The sequence below is a fragment of the Aspergillus glaucus genome (assembly GCF_001890805.1).
Source record: "Aspergillus glaucus CBS 516.65 unplaced genomic scaffold ASPGLscaffold_20, whole genome shotgun sequence".
NCBI classification, from domain to species: Eukaryota; Fungi; Ascomycota; class Eurotiomycetes; order Eurotiales; family Aspergillaceae; genus Aspergillus; species Aspergillus glaucus.
The window spans coordinates 360,599-376,898 of NW_019170472.1; the positions used below are offsets into that span (position 1 = coordinate 360,599).

At 50.2% G+C, this 16,300-nt stretch overlaps 6 protein-coding genes and 1 non-coding gene across 7 annotated transcripts; 3 read left to right on the forward strand and 4 right to left on the reverse strand.

Moving 5' to 3' along the window:
- The first annotated feature begins 300 nt into the window (after positions 1-300).
- Positions 301-1,954, forward strand: ASPGLDRAFT_783462 (zinc-dependent alcohol dehydrogenase). Its single transcript, XM_022549956.1, has 3 exons — positions 301-851; positions 924-972; positions 1,023-1,954. Exons 1-3 carry the CDS (start codon positions 727-729, stop codon positions 1,947-1,949), a joined length of 1,101 nt encoding a protein of 366 aa, XP_022397878.1. The 5' UTR covers positions 301-726; the 3' UTR covers positions 1,950-1,954.
- A 105-nt stretch (positions 1,955-2,059) lies between these two features.
- ASPGLDRAFT_t135 lies at positions 2,060-2,131 on the reverse strand. Its single transcript has one exon. It is a non-coding gene; the product is annotated as a tRNA-Arg (tRNA).
- An 823-nt stretch (positions 2,132-2,954) lies between these two features.
- Positions 2,955-4,605, reverse strand: ASPGLDRAFT_76508 (uncharacterized protein). Its single transcript, XM_022549856.1, has 2 exons — positions 4,091-4,605; positions 2,955-3,957 (listed from the first exon to the last, which is right to left on the reverse strand). The coding sequence occupies exons 1-2, from the start codon at positions 4,559-4,561 to the stop codon at positions 2,971-2,973; spliced, it is 1,458 nt and encodes a 485-aa protein (XP_022397879.1). The 5' UTR covers positions 4,562-4,605; the 3' UTR covers positions 2,955-2,970.
- Positions 4,606-4,785: 180 nt separating this feature from the next.
- On the reverse strand, positions 4,786-5,225 carry ASPGLDRAFT_50713 (uncharacterized protein). The gene has a single exon (XM_022547368.1). It carries the CDS (start codon positions 5,077-5,079, stop codon positions 4,825-4,827), a length of 255 nt encoding a protein of 84 aa, XP_022397880.1. The 5' UTR covers positions 5,080-5,225; the 3' UTR covers positions 4,786-4,824.
- A 1,173-nt stretch (positions 5,226-6,398) lies between these two features.
- Positions 6,399-10,527, reverse strand: ASPGLDRAFT_177626 (uncharacterized protein). Its single transcript, XM_022542904.1, has 2 exons — positions 10,063-10,527; positions 6,399-9,997 (listed from the first exon to the last, which is right to left on the reverse strand). The coding sequence occupies exons 1-2, from the start codon at positions 10,354-10,356 to the stop codon at positions 6,722-6,724; spliced, it is 3,570 nt and encodes a 1,189-aa protein (XP_022397881.1). The 5' UTR covers positions 10,357-10,527; the 3' UTR covers positions 6,399-6,721.
- Positions 10,528-11,589: 1,062 nt separating this feature from the next.
- On the forward strand, positions 11,590-14,016 carry ASPGLDRAFT_133123 (uncharacterized protein; the record flags this gene model as incomplete). Its single annotated transcript, XM_022541181.1, has 1 exon — positions 11,590-14,016. A coding segment is annotated over one exon (2,427 nt), but the record flags the coding sequence as incomplete, so codon positions are not given.
- Positions 14,017-15,428: 1,412 nt separating this feature from the next.
- Positions 15,429-16,172, forward strand: ASPGLDRAFT_28423 (uncharacterized protein; the record flags this gene model as incomplete). The annotated part of the gene is made up of 1 exon (XM_022543755.1): positions 15,429-16,172. One exon carries the CDS (start codon positions 15,429-15,431, stop codon positions 16,170-16,172), a length of 744 nt encoding a protein of 247 aa, XP_022397883.1.
- Between the last annotated feature and the right edge of the window lie 128 nt (positions 16,173-16,300).

The following is a 16,300-nucleotide window of genomic DNA, read 5'->3' on the forward strand; positions in this document are numbered from 1 at the left end:
ATTGATATCCAACAAGGTCGCTCCCATGACTGACACCTCAAGCTGGTGAGTACCTTTGGGATTGTCCTTATAAAAGCAATTTCCCGTCTTCTGGTTCGTCTCTAATTCTCTGTCCGCTCCGTCTAGGTTTCTAATTCCGCTGCTTTGCCTTGATTCTACTCCGATCTCCCCGTCCAGAACAATCCGAACCGCACACTGCGGAACTACTATACGGCCACTTGGCAATCACAGGACGGCGCATTAATTATACATCCTTATCATGTCCAATGTCACATCCTCCTATCAGTCGCATCTCAGTCACATATATCGGTCTTACGATGATGGAGACGGCGGACCGAGGCTTCCGCAGCGCCGGGGCACCTAGCAGGTGTACTCAATAATCGGGCTACGTGTTGTACAAACCAGGTTCCAGATTAGCGTCGATTTGTTCTTCTATGGATGTAGGTGAGATACAAGTAGCCGAGGTCAGCTCTGGATCCGCTCATCACCCCGCCACCTCCGCATTTACTCCTCACTTTTGACTTTTGAGTCCACGAGTAATCGTCTCCACGAGCAAGAATTGGAGCTATTCAATCTTGCCGCTTAAAAGTATTTAAGGACTGTGATCTCCAGATCAATCCGGACGAAAGAACAATATCATTGTCCTCTTCATCATATCAATTGATAACTTCGCACTTCCTCAAATACCACGTCACCTCTTAGCTCGAAACTACAATCAATACCAACATGGCTGCTCTAGAGATCCCAAAGAAGCAAAAGGCTGCGGTCTATGACGAGCCCGGCTCGGTGTCGACAAAAGTGGTGGAATTGGATGTGCCTGAGCCTAGCACAGGCGAAGTGTTGATCAACCTGTATGCAGAGCATTCAAGTCACAAGTGTTCTCCAGGGTACTTTTGGGCAGTGATTTAACTGACAATTGACAGGACTCACACAGGTGTATGCCACTCTGATTATGGTATCATGACAAACACTGTACGTTACCAGGCAGAAGGCGCGGGGATATATATAGCTAACAATCCCAGTGGAGAGTGCTCCCCTTTCCCACGCAACCCGGACAAGTCGGGGGCCACGAAGGTGTTGGGAAAGTCGTCAAACTCGGCCCCGGCACCGAATCAGCTGGGTTGAAACTTGGCGATAGAGTCGGAGTCAAATGGATTTCCAGCGCATGCACGAACTGCCTGCCATGCCAAGCAGGCTCTGACGGGCAGTGCTTCAACCAAAAGATCTCCGGCTACTACACCCCCGGCACATTCCAACAGTACACCCTAGGCCCGGCCCATTACGTCACCCCGATTCCTGACGACCTCGAATCCGAACAAGCAGCCCCCATGCTCTGCGCAGGCGTGACCGTCTACTCCGCCCTGAAACGCAGCAACGCCCGCCCCGGTCAGTGGGTCGTCATTTCCGGGGCTGGCGGTGGCCTAGGCCACTTGGCCGTGCAGCTCGCTAGCAGAGGCATGGGGCTGCGCGTGATCGGAGTCGACCACAGCAGCAAAGCAGAGCTAGTCAAGGAATCCGGCGCCGAGCACTTCGTGGACGTCACTCAATTCCCCAGAGACGACCAGGGCGAAGCCATCGCCAAGCATGTTAAATCGCTAAGCGATGGACTGGGTGCTCACGCCGTGGTAGTGTGTACTTCGGCCAATGTCGCGTATGCCCAGTCTATGGGCTTCCTACGCTTCAATGGGACGATGGTCTGCGTTGGTGTTCCCGAGGGAGACCAGCAGGCTATTGCGACTGCCTTCCCGGGACGTATGATCATAGGACACCAGACGATCACGGGGTCAGCTGTTGGAAACCGGACGGATGCGATTGAGACGCTGAACTTTGCGGCTAGGGGTATCATCAAGGCACACTGCCGGACGGAGAAGATGGATGCTTTGACGAGCATTTTTGAGGAGATGGGGCAGGGTAAAGTGCAGGGACGAGTTGTTTTGGATTTGTCTTGATTGCATGCATTCACCTTGGACACTTTATGACTAAATGCGCAATTGAATTTCTACGAGCATTGAGCAAAAATATATACCATGTAGAAGAGAAGAAAAAAAAACAAAAAGAATGACCGACGCAGGGGTCGAACCTGCAATCTCTTGATTCGTAGTCAAGCGCCTTACCATTGGGCCAGCCGGCCGACTGTTGAGAAAACATTCCACTCTTTGCACCTACACACCATTTCCAAAACGGACCTCGGCACCGCACCTCTCCAACCATACCAATATACACACCCCAATGCATAGCATAGAGACTCCTACTAAACAGGGTGACCCTTGATCCTCTTACGTAACTCCATCCTCACCTAACTAGCAATGGTTCTATTTATACGAGTACGTGGATCCGTCACGCTATTCCCCCCGGCCAAGAATAGTCCCGTACATTTGCGCTGGCAGGGGAAGGGGGAGATCAACGAGCGCCATTCCGCTATGGCGTAGTATTATTTTTTGGATATCGAAATTGGAATCGGAGACAAAGTACGGACAAAGAAAGTAGAATGCAAAGAGGCGCGTATACGGCGTATAGAGAGTTCAGAATTCTTCGGTTCGGGATGCTTTTAACCGCGGCGCTGGGTAACTGAGCCGTGGATTTGGTGCGCATTGTGCGTGAAGGTGTACAGCACTCCCATAATGATAGGATTGTATTATTGAATGGCATGGTCTAGTACACTGAGTATATTGAGATAATTTCATTCAGGGGAGTCTTCTCTACGGTCCAGACCAGTCGTACTATTGTCAATATGTTATATTGGTATATGCACTAGCAGTAGCTTAAATCAAAAGACCTCCCAGGGTAATAAATCAAAGACAAGGCAGGGGTATTGATAAAATCGTAAAGGAAAAGCCAGCTGCGCATCCACACTCGTAACTCAGATGAGAAAAGAACACTGAGTAAAAGAAAAGAAAAGAAAAGAAAAGAAAAGAAAAAAAAAAAAAAAAAAAAAAAAAAAAAAAAGGGAACCAAGAAAAGAAAGATCACCTATCTCGTCCGCTTACTATTCCCCCCGGTCGTAGCGGTAGCAGGTCGTTTCTGCCCGGACCCGGACGATGCAGACTCGGCGAGGCGCACTAGCGCGTTCAGCTTGAGGATGTAGCTCTTGGGGCCCCGATTCACTTCGTTCCGGTGGAGAATAGCGCTCATTTTGTCTCCGAACTGTTGCAGGTCCGTGGCCGGTATGTGCTCCAGCGCGTCTAGAACAAAGTACTCGCCCGTCTCGTCCGATTTGCCAACCAACCGGTGGTACAGATTGCGCTGGTCCTCGTCCTCGCCGTTGAACGACGCCCGGCCCCAGCGGTTCCCGTCCAAAGCATCCTTGTCGCGATTGCAGATGTCCTCCAGGATTGTGACCAGGGTCTTTGCGGCGCCTTCTGTGCCGTGTGGTGTGCGCGCGATGATATTGGCCTGGATTCGATCGACATTCCGCTGCAAATCGTTGACAACGGCATCGACGTCCAGGCTCGTGTCGGTCCCGTCGGCGGCCGGGACTTGTCCCGTGAGGCAGTATCGATCGAAATCCGCCAGTAGCTTCCGCGTCTTCTCCTGAACCTTATCGAAATAGATGGCCGCGCAGGCCCCCGGGGGCATCGCTTTGCATAGGCTGGCGTAGACCTCGTCGTTGTGCACGGCTAGCCGGAACATGGTGGCTTCGAAGTCCCCCTGGACGACGCATTGCTCTGGGGTGCGAGATTGTGTTGTGTCCTCCACCAGGTCGAGACGGAAGTCCTCGGGGAGTATGACCGTGCTGAAGGCTGACATGATGTCGCGGGCCTTTTGCGGACGGCTCATACCCCCTTCCACTTCGGATCGCGAGTACTGCCAGTTCAGCTGCTCTGCCACCATTTCCAGTTTGCCGTCAAGGAGGTGTTCGACGCGAGGGAATTGCGGCGAATGACCGTTGCTCAGTAAGGGCACATCAGAGGAAGGAGGTTGGGGCATGAAGCAACCGTGAAGTTGATCAAGAAGCCACTTGCAAAGACGAACAAACCATCAGCATCCCCGTCCCGCTATTGTTTTCTTTTCTTTTCTTTTCTTTTTTTTTTTTTTTTTTTCATTCCTTGTCTCGTTCGTTCCGTTTCTGAAAAAAGGGGGGAAAGCTTACAAAAATATGCTGGCAGGCCACATCGGGACGACTTTGATAAGCAGAACAGGTACACGTATAAGTATCCGAACCGATATGCACTTGTGGCCGTTCTGACAGTCGAAAATCGTAGCCTGTCTGTGTCGACTCGCAGTGAATGACGTCGAATCTGCCCGTGAGACCCAGGAGGGCCCTGGCCTCTGAGTCGGGGTCGAGATGGGCAAGGTCATAAGTGATACCCGACCTCGCTTGAAGGGTGGATGATTGTGAAGACTCCGTCACGTCTTCCTCTTCGTCCTCGTCCTCTTCCTCGTCCCCTTCTTCTTCCGCTTGCTCGCTTTCACCGGAAATCTGCATGAGTTCACTGTCATCGTCGTCGTCACTGGGGCGATGCGATCCCGCACCCGCTGCCCTCCTCTCAGCTTGGGTCCGTCTGTCTGGCATATTGCCGCCGATGGAAAGTTTGTGAAACTGTTTCGTAGGAGCAGACATCGGGCACAGACGTTATGTAATTCCAGGTAACTTTGGTTCGAAAGATAGATTTCCAGGGAAAATGTTCAGTGACCCGTGGATTCTGCGATGGCCAACCCGATAATATATAGAGTTTGTCCCGAACCACGGATGAGAGCGGGTACTATGATTCAAATAGTTCCCCCAACACCATATTGGCCCAGTGAAAAAGAAGAGGGGAGAAGTGCATAATTAACTACTTCACGAATCCTTCAAGATGCTCGGGCGCAGGAGCGCCCCCGGCTTCATTGCATGATCACGAATCGAGAACAAACGGAAATAACAAGCTGCCAAGCGCACACGAGGGACGAATTTCGCATCAACGGACCAACAATGCCACAAAACCAATGGTTAGGATGGAGATGGTAATTCAACGAAATGAGCTGGAACCATGGAACCGAAAGTCCAAACACGGCATTTAAAAGACAACACTGCGTAATATTTGGAAGTGCCGCGCCGAACAATGTCCCTGCTTGGTAGATCTTTAACAAAGAAGCCATTGTGTGGTTCCGAGTCTTTGGTTCGACAGATATTATCCCAGCAATGCCATGTGTTGGAACGAGTCGTGACTGCTTCCAAATTGAAGCTTTTTTTTACGTCTTGCCAATGAGAGGCAAAAGCGACGACCATGACGCGTGTGGACCTGAATCGTTTTGGACAAAGAAAAAAAAAAAAAAAAAAAAGGTAAATCGTATGCCATCTGGAATGGTTTGGAATCATGGTCCCTTGGGAAATTAAACCCAGGGAAATTTCACCCCCACCAAAGTTTAAAATCCCTAGGCTATTCCACATGATTAGCATGTAGCCCTGGAAAGACCATTGGAGATGCTCGCATACTCTGTTTGCTTTAAGTATGCCACTGCGAAGTATGTGCGCGCCGCGAACCGCGAGCGACTATAGCCGGGAGTATCGGATGCGTGTGCACCGTCAATAATCAGCACAATAAAGTAAATTTAAACGCATTCCTTTGCCAAGGTCGATTAAAAAGGGCTGATCCCTATAGGGTGTCCTCATAGTGTGAGCTTGAAGGGCTTGAGAGTTTTGATTTCGATCGATCTTGTGTTCAGGAGGTTTGCGATGGCGCGCGCCGAGAGTTCGTGCAAGCATAGCGATGCAGCGCAGCAGACAACCGTCAGCCTGATGTCTTGAAAATTACAGCTACTGTTGGAATGATGTATATATCTGGCGATATATATATCTCAATGCTGAAGGTCAATGATCGGTTGGATTAGAACAAGACTCCGTGCTGTCCGACGGATCCGAGCCCTCTTTCATCGACGTCCTGGCGTCTGTATACCACCATATTATTGCCCTTTCCCTCTCCTCGATATTTATTTTCAATGTTATCGTCTTATGAGTTCCGCGTTGCTTCCAGTTCTCTTCGGGGCCGAGCGGTAGACAGTAGTGGACGTTCGACGGCGAAGGACAATCAAACCTGGAATGAACAAAAAGGTCAGCAGTCGGCATAGCATAGTGCGGTTTTGATGGGAAGAGAGTATCTAGTGAGCAATGGAATATACCTGTCATGGTTTTGAACCCTCTGAGTCGACTCCTGGCGGCGTTTGAGCTGGCGGCCGCTTAAGGAAAGAACCGTGCTGATGTTGAGAGATGGTGAAATGAGTAATTCGAGTGGACGGGGAGTCACTAGAGATAAGAATTCTTCTAGTTTTAAAATCGATTCATCTAGAAGTGGAAGTGGAAGTGGTTGACAGAAGAAGCATGAGTGGGAGCTAAAAGGAGCTGTGCATGTTTGAGGCTCAAGACTTCAGCTGAAATATTATTATTATATCACACAAGACCAAAGTACGAAACATTTCCACTGATATTATGAAACAAATGGTATTATTACAACTATAATATGTATCACTTATGCAAATGTTCTCTGATGCTCACTCTTTGGCCATCAATGCTATTATATGTCATCGACAAATCCCGAATGTCACTACCACCGATCCCACTATATTGGCACATTATTGGATTGCGATGTATGCTATGAACATCGTAAGAAAATGAAAGCAAATTGGTCAAAGGAAGGTATAAAAAGGAAATTCGTCAAGTCATGAGCCGGCCCAACAAGACCGCGGACAGAAATAATAATAGACAACCAAACGATATAGGAAGGATATCAAAGTAGACATTGTATTACTGCAATGCCATAGTACCATGCGCTTTGGCAGCATTTCTCTTCTTTGCTGCTTCCAAGGCCCTTCGGATCCGCTGCTGATGTTCTGAGTCTTCATTGGATAGTGGACCAGCAGTAGCAGGACGGGAGCCTGGCATCAAACTATCGACAGGATGACTGGAAGACGTTTGCGCATCAGATGACGTTTCTGGCTCGGCCACCGGGTCTTTTCCTAAAGCTCCAAGGAGCTCGTTGATCTTGTGAGTGACCTCAGCAGGCCCATCTTGAACACTCTCTAGCTTCGACTCGAGGTCTTTCTGGATCTTCGCATCTTCTTTCTGCTTCTCGGCATTAAGACGACGGAAAACATCGTGATCAGCGTTCGTATAACGTGCCTCGGCAACGGAAAGGCGGTAGTCAGCGTTGTTGAGGGTGGAATCGGCGATGCCAAAGTTATGCAAAATGGATTCAGAGTCTCGTCGGAGAGAGTCCACCATAGTCGAGACGGATTTCAGAATCTGCTCTACTTCAGACCCCGACAAGCTAGTCGACTGAAGATGCGAAGCGTCAACCTTCTTCACCTTCGCCGATACATCATCGAGGAGACTTTGGTTTTCGCCTAGACCGTGCATGATAGCATCATCGAAAGCATCCATGAGTCGGTTGGCTCTCTCGTCACGATCCTTGGCCGCTTCAAAGATGTTTCGCTTTTCCATCTGGTCAAACTCATTGTCCAGCTTCCTGAGGGCCGCGGAGTCACCCATGAATACAAGCGGTCTCCGTTCGGCCTTCTTTCGGCGCCGCTCTCGGTCAAAAGCAGTGTTGAGGCGTTTCTGGTAGCGCATTTCGAGATTCCGGTAGATGTCGTTCACTATATTCATTGTATGTGACAGATTGTGTCTGTCTCCCGAATCCTTGATCTTGCTGTTTTCATGACTGAGTTGGCTGAGTGCAGACTCGTAGTGATTCAGAAGGGCAGTAATCTCCCGACCCAGACGTTCGTCCAATGGGTTGAAAACGTTTTTAATGAAATCGTCGAGTTCTTGTCTTTCTTCACCAAGCTGCACTCGAGCTTCTGCTTGTCTGAATTCTTCCTCGAGAACGTTGATATCGGCATATCCGATCTCCTTGCCATTGAAAAGAGAGTCGACGTGTGCTTCAGATTCCTCTTGACGCTGCATACGTTCCTTATCAAGGTTCTGCCGTCGAGTTTTAGCAGTCGTCTCCCACGTACTAAACGCCTCTTGTATATAAGCAAAGTCGTCGGAGTACTGCTCCAGACTTTTCTTGGTAGTAATATGCCACGAGCTCTCCGATTGCTTGGCTAAGGGGGATGAGACCATAGAACGCAGGTCACTAACAGGGTCGGGTCTACCTTGCCGGAGAGACGGCGGCAACGGCGGAGGTGACGATGCTCTGCGAGGTCTCCTCTTCTTATAGGTGACGCTTTTCTCGCGAATGAGCCCGATAAACGTTTCACTGTGCTCGTTATTGGCTGGGGAGGAAACTCTAGTATTGACACCTGTTTTTGTATCGGAATCCGGCGCATTTGCCATCACACGTCCGCTCTCAGCAGAGGCTTGTCGCAGATCAGAGTATGCTTGATAAGCCGGCTTATCAAGCGCAAGATCATCTGAGCCTCGCTGAGGCCCTTCAATGTAGCAGAATGGCGTATAGATTGGCTGTGGAGGATTTGTCGTCAAAGGCGCAAACGTTTGCGTATGTATTTCGCTGTTCATCGAAGGGGGTACTGAAGATGACCGCGAGAACTGATCTTGGCCGCCCTGTTGACTTCCCGTATCTGTGAGCTTCGAAGCTGGATGGCCGGGTGGTTGTGTAGCTGGCCTCTCCAGATTATTGGGAGTGTAAAGCCCGGGAATAATTGGCCGTCCACCGGGACTGTATTCTCCATTCTCGAAATCTTCAGCGGTGTAAGTAGATTCAGGGACATCTTGCTCTGATTCTACCGGGATTAGACCGGATTCTACTGGTGCTGAGGACTGTGGCGTCGGCTGATCCTCCTTCTCCTTCTCCTTCTCCGCTGATTGCTGTGGGCTTGGTGTTGGCTGGCGTGGGTTTACATCTTCACCCTTGGGACTCTTAGGTTCATGTTCAACACCGTAAAGGATCTCCCGTAGTTTCATCTCCTTGGCTGTGAACGCTGTGAAAATTTTGTGCCTCTCTTCGTCGGAGTCGGCAACCGCTTCCTTGCGCAACATGGCGACATAACGAGTCAAAGAAGACTTGAACCAAGGATCCAAGTCCTCGTATGGATCGACCACAGTTAGACGAGTGGCGCCTCCTGCGTTTGCGGTCGAATTGTCAGGCGTAGACAGTTGCTGTCCATCCTTTGCGGGGGTTGTACTTCCTGACCTTGATGTCGGGATGCCAATCGGACTCGGCTTACGTTGTATGGTTCTATCTGCTGGCCTGGAAAGGGAGTTCTGACGGCTGCTGTTCGCAGATTTCCTGGAATCCGGAGAGATTGGTCGAGTCCAAGCCTCAATTAGCCCATCAATCTTTTCGGTGGTCCCAGTAGCAGAGCTCTGCATAGTTTCAGCGGTATTGACCCGGGACGGACCAGATGGACGTGGTAGCTCCTGCGTAGAGCTTGTGCTGATCGGCGACTCAGTAGATGGCTTCTGCATTCCGACCTGATCATCGACATGCGAGACCTGTAACGCAGGTGAGACGCTCTGAGGCGGGGTAGAAGTTGGAATGTAAGGGTTTGACGCGGGGCGATGCATAAATGTCGCATGACTTTGACATGGTTCGGCTGGAGGTACCGGTGTTGTTTTCTTGGACGCGAAGACTTCTGTGTCGTCAATGTACTCTGGAGTTGGACCCAGATGTTCCCAGTCCGAAGGACTGAAAAGTCCCATGCTAGAGCTTGTAGTGAATACATTAGAGCTAGTCTTTGGCGGTACTGGTGGAGGGCCGTTGCCAGTGTTGGGAGACGGTCCAAAATCTGTCGCGACAGCTAACGGAGGTTGAGGCAACGGAAGTTCCAATGGCGAAGATGTTGTATAGTTAACGGCGCCACTCTGGTCTGATGCGACAGGTGCAGGTGGATGCGCCTGCTGCTGTAGCTGGCTCTGGTAACCAAGAGGAACCGGGGGCGGCGGCGGGGGTACAGGACCGACAGTCTGCGCAGGGCCATAGCTATACTGTCCGGGTGCTATTTGGTCTCCATACGGCGGGACAGATGGCAAGGGTTTGTTCGACGCCGGAGAATCGACTCGCGGAGGAGACTGGATGCGCGCCAGGACATTGTCTGTTGCGATGGGAGGACGAGGCTAAGCAGTAGTCTGTCAGCATGGAAATCTAGGATCGCTCTAGTTAGATCGTTTGAAGCACTCACAGGCAACGGAGGGGGAGGGGAATGGGCTTGATGGTGGTGGTTGAATTTCACTCCCCACGCGGTCGTGTCGATCCCCGTCGCAACCGGAGGGGCACCGGGCATAGGACCAAAGGCATTTGGATTATAAGAGGGAATCGCTGGTGCTGATGGGGCCGGAGGAGGGGAAGGAGGAACTGGAGAAGCCGATGGCGTAGAGGTAGCTGTTGTTGCTGCTGTCGTCGTCCCTGTCGCAGTTGTCGGCGGCCGCGGGGGAAGACGCCATTCTGGCGGCGGAGGGCCAGAATTGGAATACATTTCTGGCAATCAACCCTTCTGAGTCAGCGACCGTCAAGAAAAGCCAAGAGAAGACAGAAAGGAGAGTTGATTGTGGTGAATTGAGCAGAAAGAGAGGAGAAACAAAAAGTCGAGTGGAAAAAAGATCCGAGTTCAGCTGGACTCATCACCTGACCCAACGAGAACAGGAGAGAAGAGAAGAGGAAGAATAGAGACACCCTTACAGTATACAAGAAGAAACACTGAATTAGAGAGTTAATTATGGCGATTATGGTCAGTTGATACGCTCTGCTGACTGTTGTTGATTTTCCCCTTTCGTATATCCCGACTTCTGACTACTCCCTCTCTGCTCCCCTCTACTTTCTCCGCTCATTCTATCTGTCCACAACCCGACAAAGCAACAGTTTCTTCTATCTTGGTAAATCTATTTCAGATGAATCGACTGAAGATGCCCGGTTTGAAAGCCGGTCCGATGAAAGAAACGCCCAACGCTACAAAGACACAGTGGACGGTCCGAGAAGACCACCACCAGGAACTTGAAAGATGAAAGAGAGACACGTTTGAAAGACGACTCGTCGGCGGCTACATAACGGCTCAGGATGCTGTTACAGCTCCGGTCCCTGTGGTGGGCAGTTTGATATCCTCGATGAGAATGCCTCGAAGGAAGACAATGGTTCACGATGTCTCTATGCTCGAGATCATGACTATATCAGCACCGGCCTTACATCTGCAATGCTATGAGTCTCTCCATCTTGGACATCTCATGGCCAAAAGAGTAGCATAGCGCGTTTTTGTCCACCGGCAGGGGGATCTTGTCCACTCTATGCCCGAGTCCAGCAAACAATAGGTGAACTGATCATCAATGTCCAAGTACCATTCTCTCAACCTGGGAATACCTTGATCATGTCAGTCTTTGTCCCTGGGATCTATTTCAGATCTCGATCTAAGAGTGACAGTCTCTTTTGTCCGTCGCATTCGGACGGAACCATTTCAAAGAATCTCTTTTTGATGGTTTTCTACCAGAGTCACGTTGACCAAACTCTCTTTCATCAGATACTCTCTTTGTCGAGTGCCAGGGTTTCTCTATCCGTACTATATTCGTACTTGAGTATATGCTCTGCGGTTGGAATTTATTTCACTTAACATCGCATGTCCCTCCCTGTCTGACCTTCATTCCTTCTGAATCATATCGAGAAGCTGTGAACCACTTGCTTCTATCAATTTCATTTTTAACTATACCTTTTTGCTTGTGTCATGTCTCATAACCGCAATATATTTTACACCCTCCCTCCTGATAAAACAATCAAGCCCCCGGAATTTCCGCCGCGGCCTGACCTATTTGACGAAGTCCAATGGGCTCCGTATATCTCTCCCGAAGATGCAAAGCTCGCTCGTCAGCTCTGGGAGCTTCCGGACTCGATCCTCGGCCACGTGAAAAACCCAAATGGCCCTTTCCATCCACGCGATGCTACAGCAATGGATGCCCTGGCGTATAATGTCTATGAACATCTGATGCAACAGCACTTGATCCCACCTTCGGAAAATGACTGGGAGCAGAAATGGGAGGAAACCACGCTTCATAACAAAACGTGGTCAGTCCAGGAAATCTTCGATCCTGCAAAGGGGTTACACGCACAATACCCCGATGGCCCAATTCTGATACAGGGACACGATGTATTGAGCGCACCGTATTGGACAGTGGCCAGGCTGCGAGCAGAGCTGCACAGCCGCGGACTGGATGGTTCAGGACGCGCGGCGCATCTTCGAAGGCGTCTGCATGATGCCGAGCGCCGATCCCTGGGGTATACTTTCTTACCGAAAAGCGACCTCTCGCATTGGGGAGTGAATAGAAGCGACAACTTCACATTCAAACTCTCGGAAACGGACACCCTCAAGCCTCTTGACATGTATACCTGGGCCATCATGTTGAGTCCTTACAACCCTGCCTATTGGCTGAGCCGGGCTTACTGTCACTATTTGCAAGCATTTTTCGACCTCGCAATTGGCGATGCATATCGAGCGCAGCTTCTCTGTGAAGTGCTGAATGATGGCCGACAGCGAAACCGCCAGCCTGGGCTCTACCTGCGGATCTGGAATGCGATTGAGCAGCATATTCTGGCAGATCGTATAAAGTCGGAGACTGAGACGCTACGGGGAACGAACGGAATTAACTCCTTTGTAGCTACAATCCGCAGAGCGCTCCATAACATCATTAGCCTCAGTCTTTCAGCGCTTAGTTCCTGGAAGGACTACAAGGTGATGGAACGTTATCTGCCGGAGAGAGTTATCTTTAGCAACTACCGTGATTCAAGTGCCTTCGAGCGCCGACAAAGAATCCTAGAAGATACGGCCAGAGAGTATAGAGGCAAACGGAGCAAGGAACGCCTTTTCTACCACGAGGAAAACGCCGGGAACGTCAACGGCGGAAAACAGTATCCGTACGGGGCAGACGATAAAGACCGGACCACGAGCGTGTCACTGGAACTCATAAACAACAATGCTTTCAGGGACTATCCAAAGTGCGAAGTTCGAGCGAGTGCTGAAGATGACTCACTGTTTGTCGTGGCGACAGAGGATATCGAGAAAAAGACATTGATCTTTGCAGAGGAGCCTTCGATCCGAGGGCACCTGGGAGTGGCCCAGCTCCCAGAAGATAAAGTTTTCTACGAGTCAGAAGAGCCTCGATGTGAAAATTGCCGCAGGCCCATCGATGTTGATGTTCTGGGTCGGTATGATAGCGAAAGCCTTACCATCAAGAATGGGACCCATCCAGAAGCCTGCCCCTGTCATCTCCTAGAGGCTAAGGAGCATTTGTATTTCTGTCCGGCAGAACCGCAACAGGGAACCACATGCCTCCAGATAGCCCAGAGATTATACCATTACCGGGTCTGTGGAAAGAATTGGGACTGGCTACACGATGCAATGCGTGCTAGAATCACGCCCTGGAAAATGTTCCATCACTACACCGATCTCGAGGACTATCTCGAGCACCATCTCAAGGGCCATTTGGATTTCTTTACGCACACGAACGAGAAACACGGAACAGCCTTGAGTCTCCTCCTCCGAGAAGTCTTCGATATCACCCTGATGAGACGTATACGGACGGGAGACGCGAATCTCATGGCACACGAAATCGACGAACTGGCCATGCTTGAAGATCCCAAATCCTGGTCCAACAGCTGGTTCCCGTTCACGTTTGCCGCAAACATCCGCGTCCCGTTCGACATCCTCCTACAACTGGGCGTCGACATATTCAGCGACCTCACCTTCGATACTTGGGTCATCCAGACCGTCCTGCGGAAACTGATCATCAACGCCGTACCCTGGGACGAGAAATGGCGCGGGGACATTGAACGAGTCAAGCGAGAAGGACTTGGTACAAATGGAGAACTGCCAGGCACAACGGCTCAGAAAGCTATGCTAAATGAGAAGAAGAGCTTCGACGTGTTTCACCCGGACTTCGAAACGCTGTACCTATTCTCTGGTTTTAGCTTGTTCAACCACGCCTGCAACTACGGAGGACACAATGCGAACTGGGGATATGACGAGGAGATACCGAATCGTATGCTCGTATGGGCTGCTGAGGATATCCCCAAGGGCACCGAGATACGCATCCCATACAAGTATAGGCCGATGTCCTCTATGTCTGCGCAGCGAATCCTCGGGAAAGACTGTCAGTGCCCTCGCTGCCGTGACGGCTACATCCCAAGCGAAGAAGACGATGACTCCGACGATGAGCACTACGGCCAGAGCAACGGCCAAAACAATGACCAAAACTATGCGCACTACCATAACTACTACAACAATAGTCCCCCTTATGACCCTCCTGAAGGAAGAGAAGGCGACACGGAAAGCATTCCTTCCGAACACTACGACCAACTAGAAAGAAACAACACCCCCGCACGAATCCTACGCGAAGGCCGCAACTCAAATGGACCTCTTAGTTTCAACCAAATGCTTTCCAATCCATACGTGCCCGGAAGCGTGGAGCGGCCGCGATCTTCGCAAGTGTCGCCAATCACGGAGCAGGCGCAACCAGCGGAGAATGTACTGTTTGTGGAATCGTCGTCGCCACGACAGCAGTCACTGGAGCCTCAGAAGTCATCGGAACCAGAACCATCGCAGCAACTAGAACAATCAAAGCCACCAGGACGATCAGATTCAACACGGGCTATGCCTCCCCCACAACGGCCGCAACCAAAACAAGCACCAGCACACCCACAACGACCGCAGCCACAAACCAACAGGAGATGGCCCAAGATGAAGTTCACCCGGCCTGAACTCCATCCTGAAAGATTCTTTGCACGTTATGGTTTTTATCCGGAGGATCCTAACAGGCCGAGGAGCTCGAGTAGTCCGCATGTTTCAGCGAGTTCGAGTTCGAGCAGTGACTCGAATCCAGACCCGTTTCGCTACCCACCCCATGACCCTAGTCAAGATCGTGATCGAGATCACGACTCGGACCCTGATGCGGACCAGGGTCAAGGACAGGGCCAGGGCCAGAGTCGGAGTCGGAGCCAGGATCAGGGACAGGATCAAGATCAGAGTCATAACCAAGACCAAGACCGGGGTGAGAACCAGAGTCAGGCCGAGACCCAGAGTCAAGACCACGACGATACCAAGAGCGAAGGTAGTGGATCGAGTCGAAAGCGAACACGATCGGCAGAGGATAATGGGGGCTCTATGATTGACCGTTATGTGAAGGCATTGAGATGGAGGTTTTAGACCTTTTTTTTCTTTCACTTGTTTCCTTTTTATGCCTGGGCGTTTGGGGCGAAGGCACTTGTTCTGTATTGTTTTGTTTGCTTCTCTTGTGCTTTATGTGTTTGATGTTTTACGACTGTTGATAGACTACTATTATAGATGTTTTCTGCGGAAGCCTTGCTTTCCCTTTCCGTTTTCAGTCCGAGTCCCCACTGTTTTTTCATAAATGGTATTATTCTGCCAAGGCTCTAACTAACTATGCACTTAGTGCCCCAATGATCAGGCATGGATGACTTGGTAGGGCTACGACCAAGCCTATTACGTACAACAGCAGTAAGTGAACCATCATCGAGGGGTGACTTTTTATCCTCTTCTTCTCTCTTTACACAATGGTGCGACTCCCAGTTCGAAACCTCGCGACCAGAATCTGCGGACTCCCATCATCCGTCCTAGAGCCGGAACAATACAGGAGAGATCCAATTCTTGACATTCGAAGTCGATGGGAGCCATGCCTTCACTTGTGCGAAGCAGGGCTTCCATACAAGGTCTGGACGTCCCATGATGTCTTCAAATACCATGGCTTATACAGACACCATGGCGTGTTCAGTGACCCATACGACTTTCAAGTCTTGGATCTTGGGCTGCTGGTGAATGATATAGAAGAAGCAGCAAAAATCTTGGAAGGGGCTGGATATTTCCGTGCAAGAATGCCAAATGCAGAGCAGGAGGGGATGTGCTACCATTCTGGAAATGGCCGGGGTTGTATTCGCTTGCTTAATACCAGTGCAATAGTGCAAGAGTACATTCGACGGGAAACATTTGAGCAAGTCACTGCAAGGATTTCCCTTGCTGCTGGCGTCAAGGACACCTATGTGATTGATAACAAGTGGTCAATGCAAGGACTTGGAAATGGCGTCCTATTGATGCTGGCTAGTGATTGGAATTATGCACTTCCTAGTCAGATGAAATCCCCTATATTTTATCAAGTGATGCCCGAGTTGTCAGAGTACTTTGACTCACACTTACAGCCTATGGATGGATGTGCCGATTTCATTTCCAGTTACAACGATTTTTTTCTCGGATCATGCGAGACTTTGGCACCATGCAAATATAATAAACAACCTGATATCTGAGGCCGATGTGGCCTGGACGGTCGAAATTGAAAAGACTGTTAAGAAAGAGAACCGCCAGACATTGTTTGACCTCTTGGAGCCGCACTACAGTGGTTAACAAAGCGAGGAACATGTATTCTTACTCGCCT

Excerpts from the sequence above, each read along its gene's own strand:
- ASPGLDRAFT_783462 (XM_022549956.1), top strand. The coding sequence starts at position 727 with ATGGCTGCTCTAGAGATCCCAAAGAAGCAAAAGGCTGCGGTCTATGAC. Across the intron at positions 852-923 it reads GGCGAAGTGTTGATCAACCT|GACTCACACAGGTGTATGCC; the intron begins GTATGCAGAGCA and ends GACAATTGACAG. Across the intron at positions 973-1,022 it reads ATGGTATCATGACAAACACT|TGGAGAGTGCTCCCCTTTCC; the intron begins GTACGTTACCAG and ends TAACAATCCCAG.
- ASPGLDRAFT_76508 (XM_022549856.1), bottom strand. The coding sequence starts at position 4,561 with ATGTCTGCTCCTACGAAACAGTTTCACAAACTTTCCATCGGCGGCAAT. Across the intron at positions 3,958-4,090 it reads TGGCCTGCCAGCATATTTTT|TGGCTTCTTGATCAACTTCA; the intron begins GTAAGCTTTCCC and ends CGTCTTTGCAAG.
- ASPGLDRAFT_50713 (XM_022547368.1), bottom strand. The coding sequence starts at position 5,079 with ATGGCTTCTTTGTTAAAGATCTACCAAGCAGGGACATTGTTCGGCGCG.
- ASPGLDRAFT_177626 (XM_022542904.1), bottom strand. The coding sequence starts at position 10,356 with ATGTATTCCAATTCTGGCCCTCCGCCGCCAGAATGGCGTCTTCCCCCG. Across the intron at positions 9,998-10,062 it reads CCCCTCCCCCTCCGTTGCCT|CCTCGTCCTCCCATCGCAAC; the intron begins GTGAGTGCTTCA and ends ACTACTGCTTAG.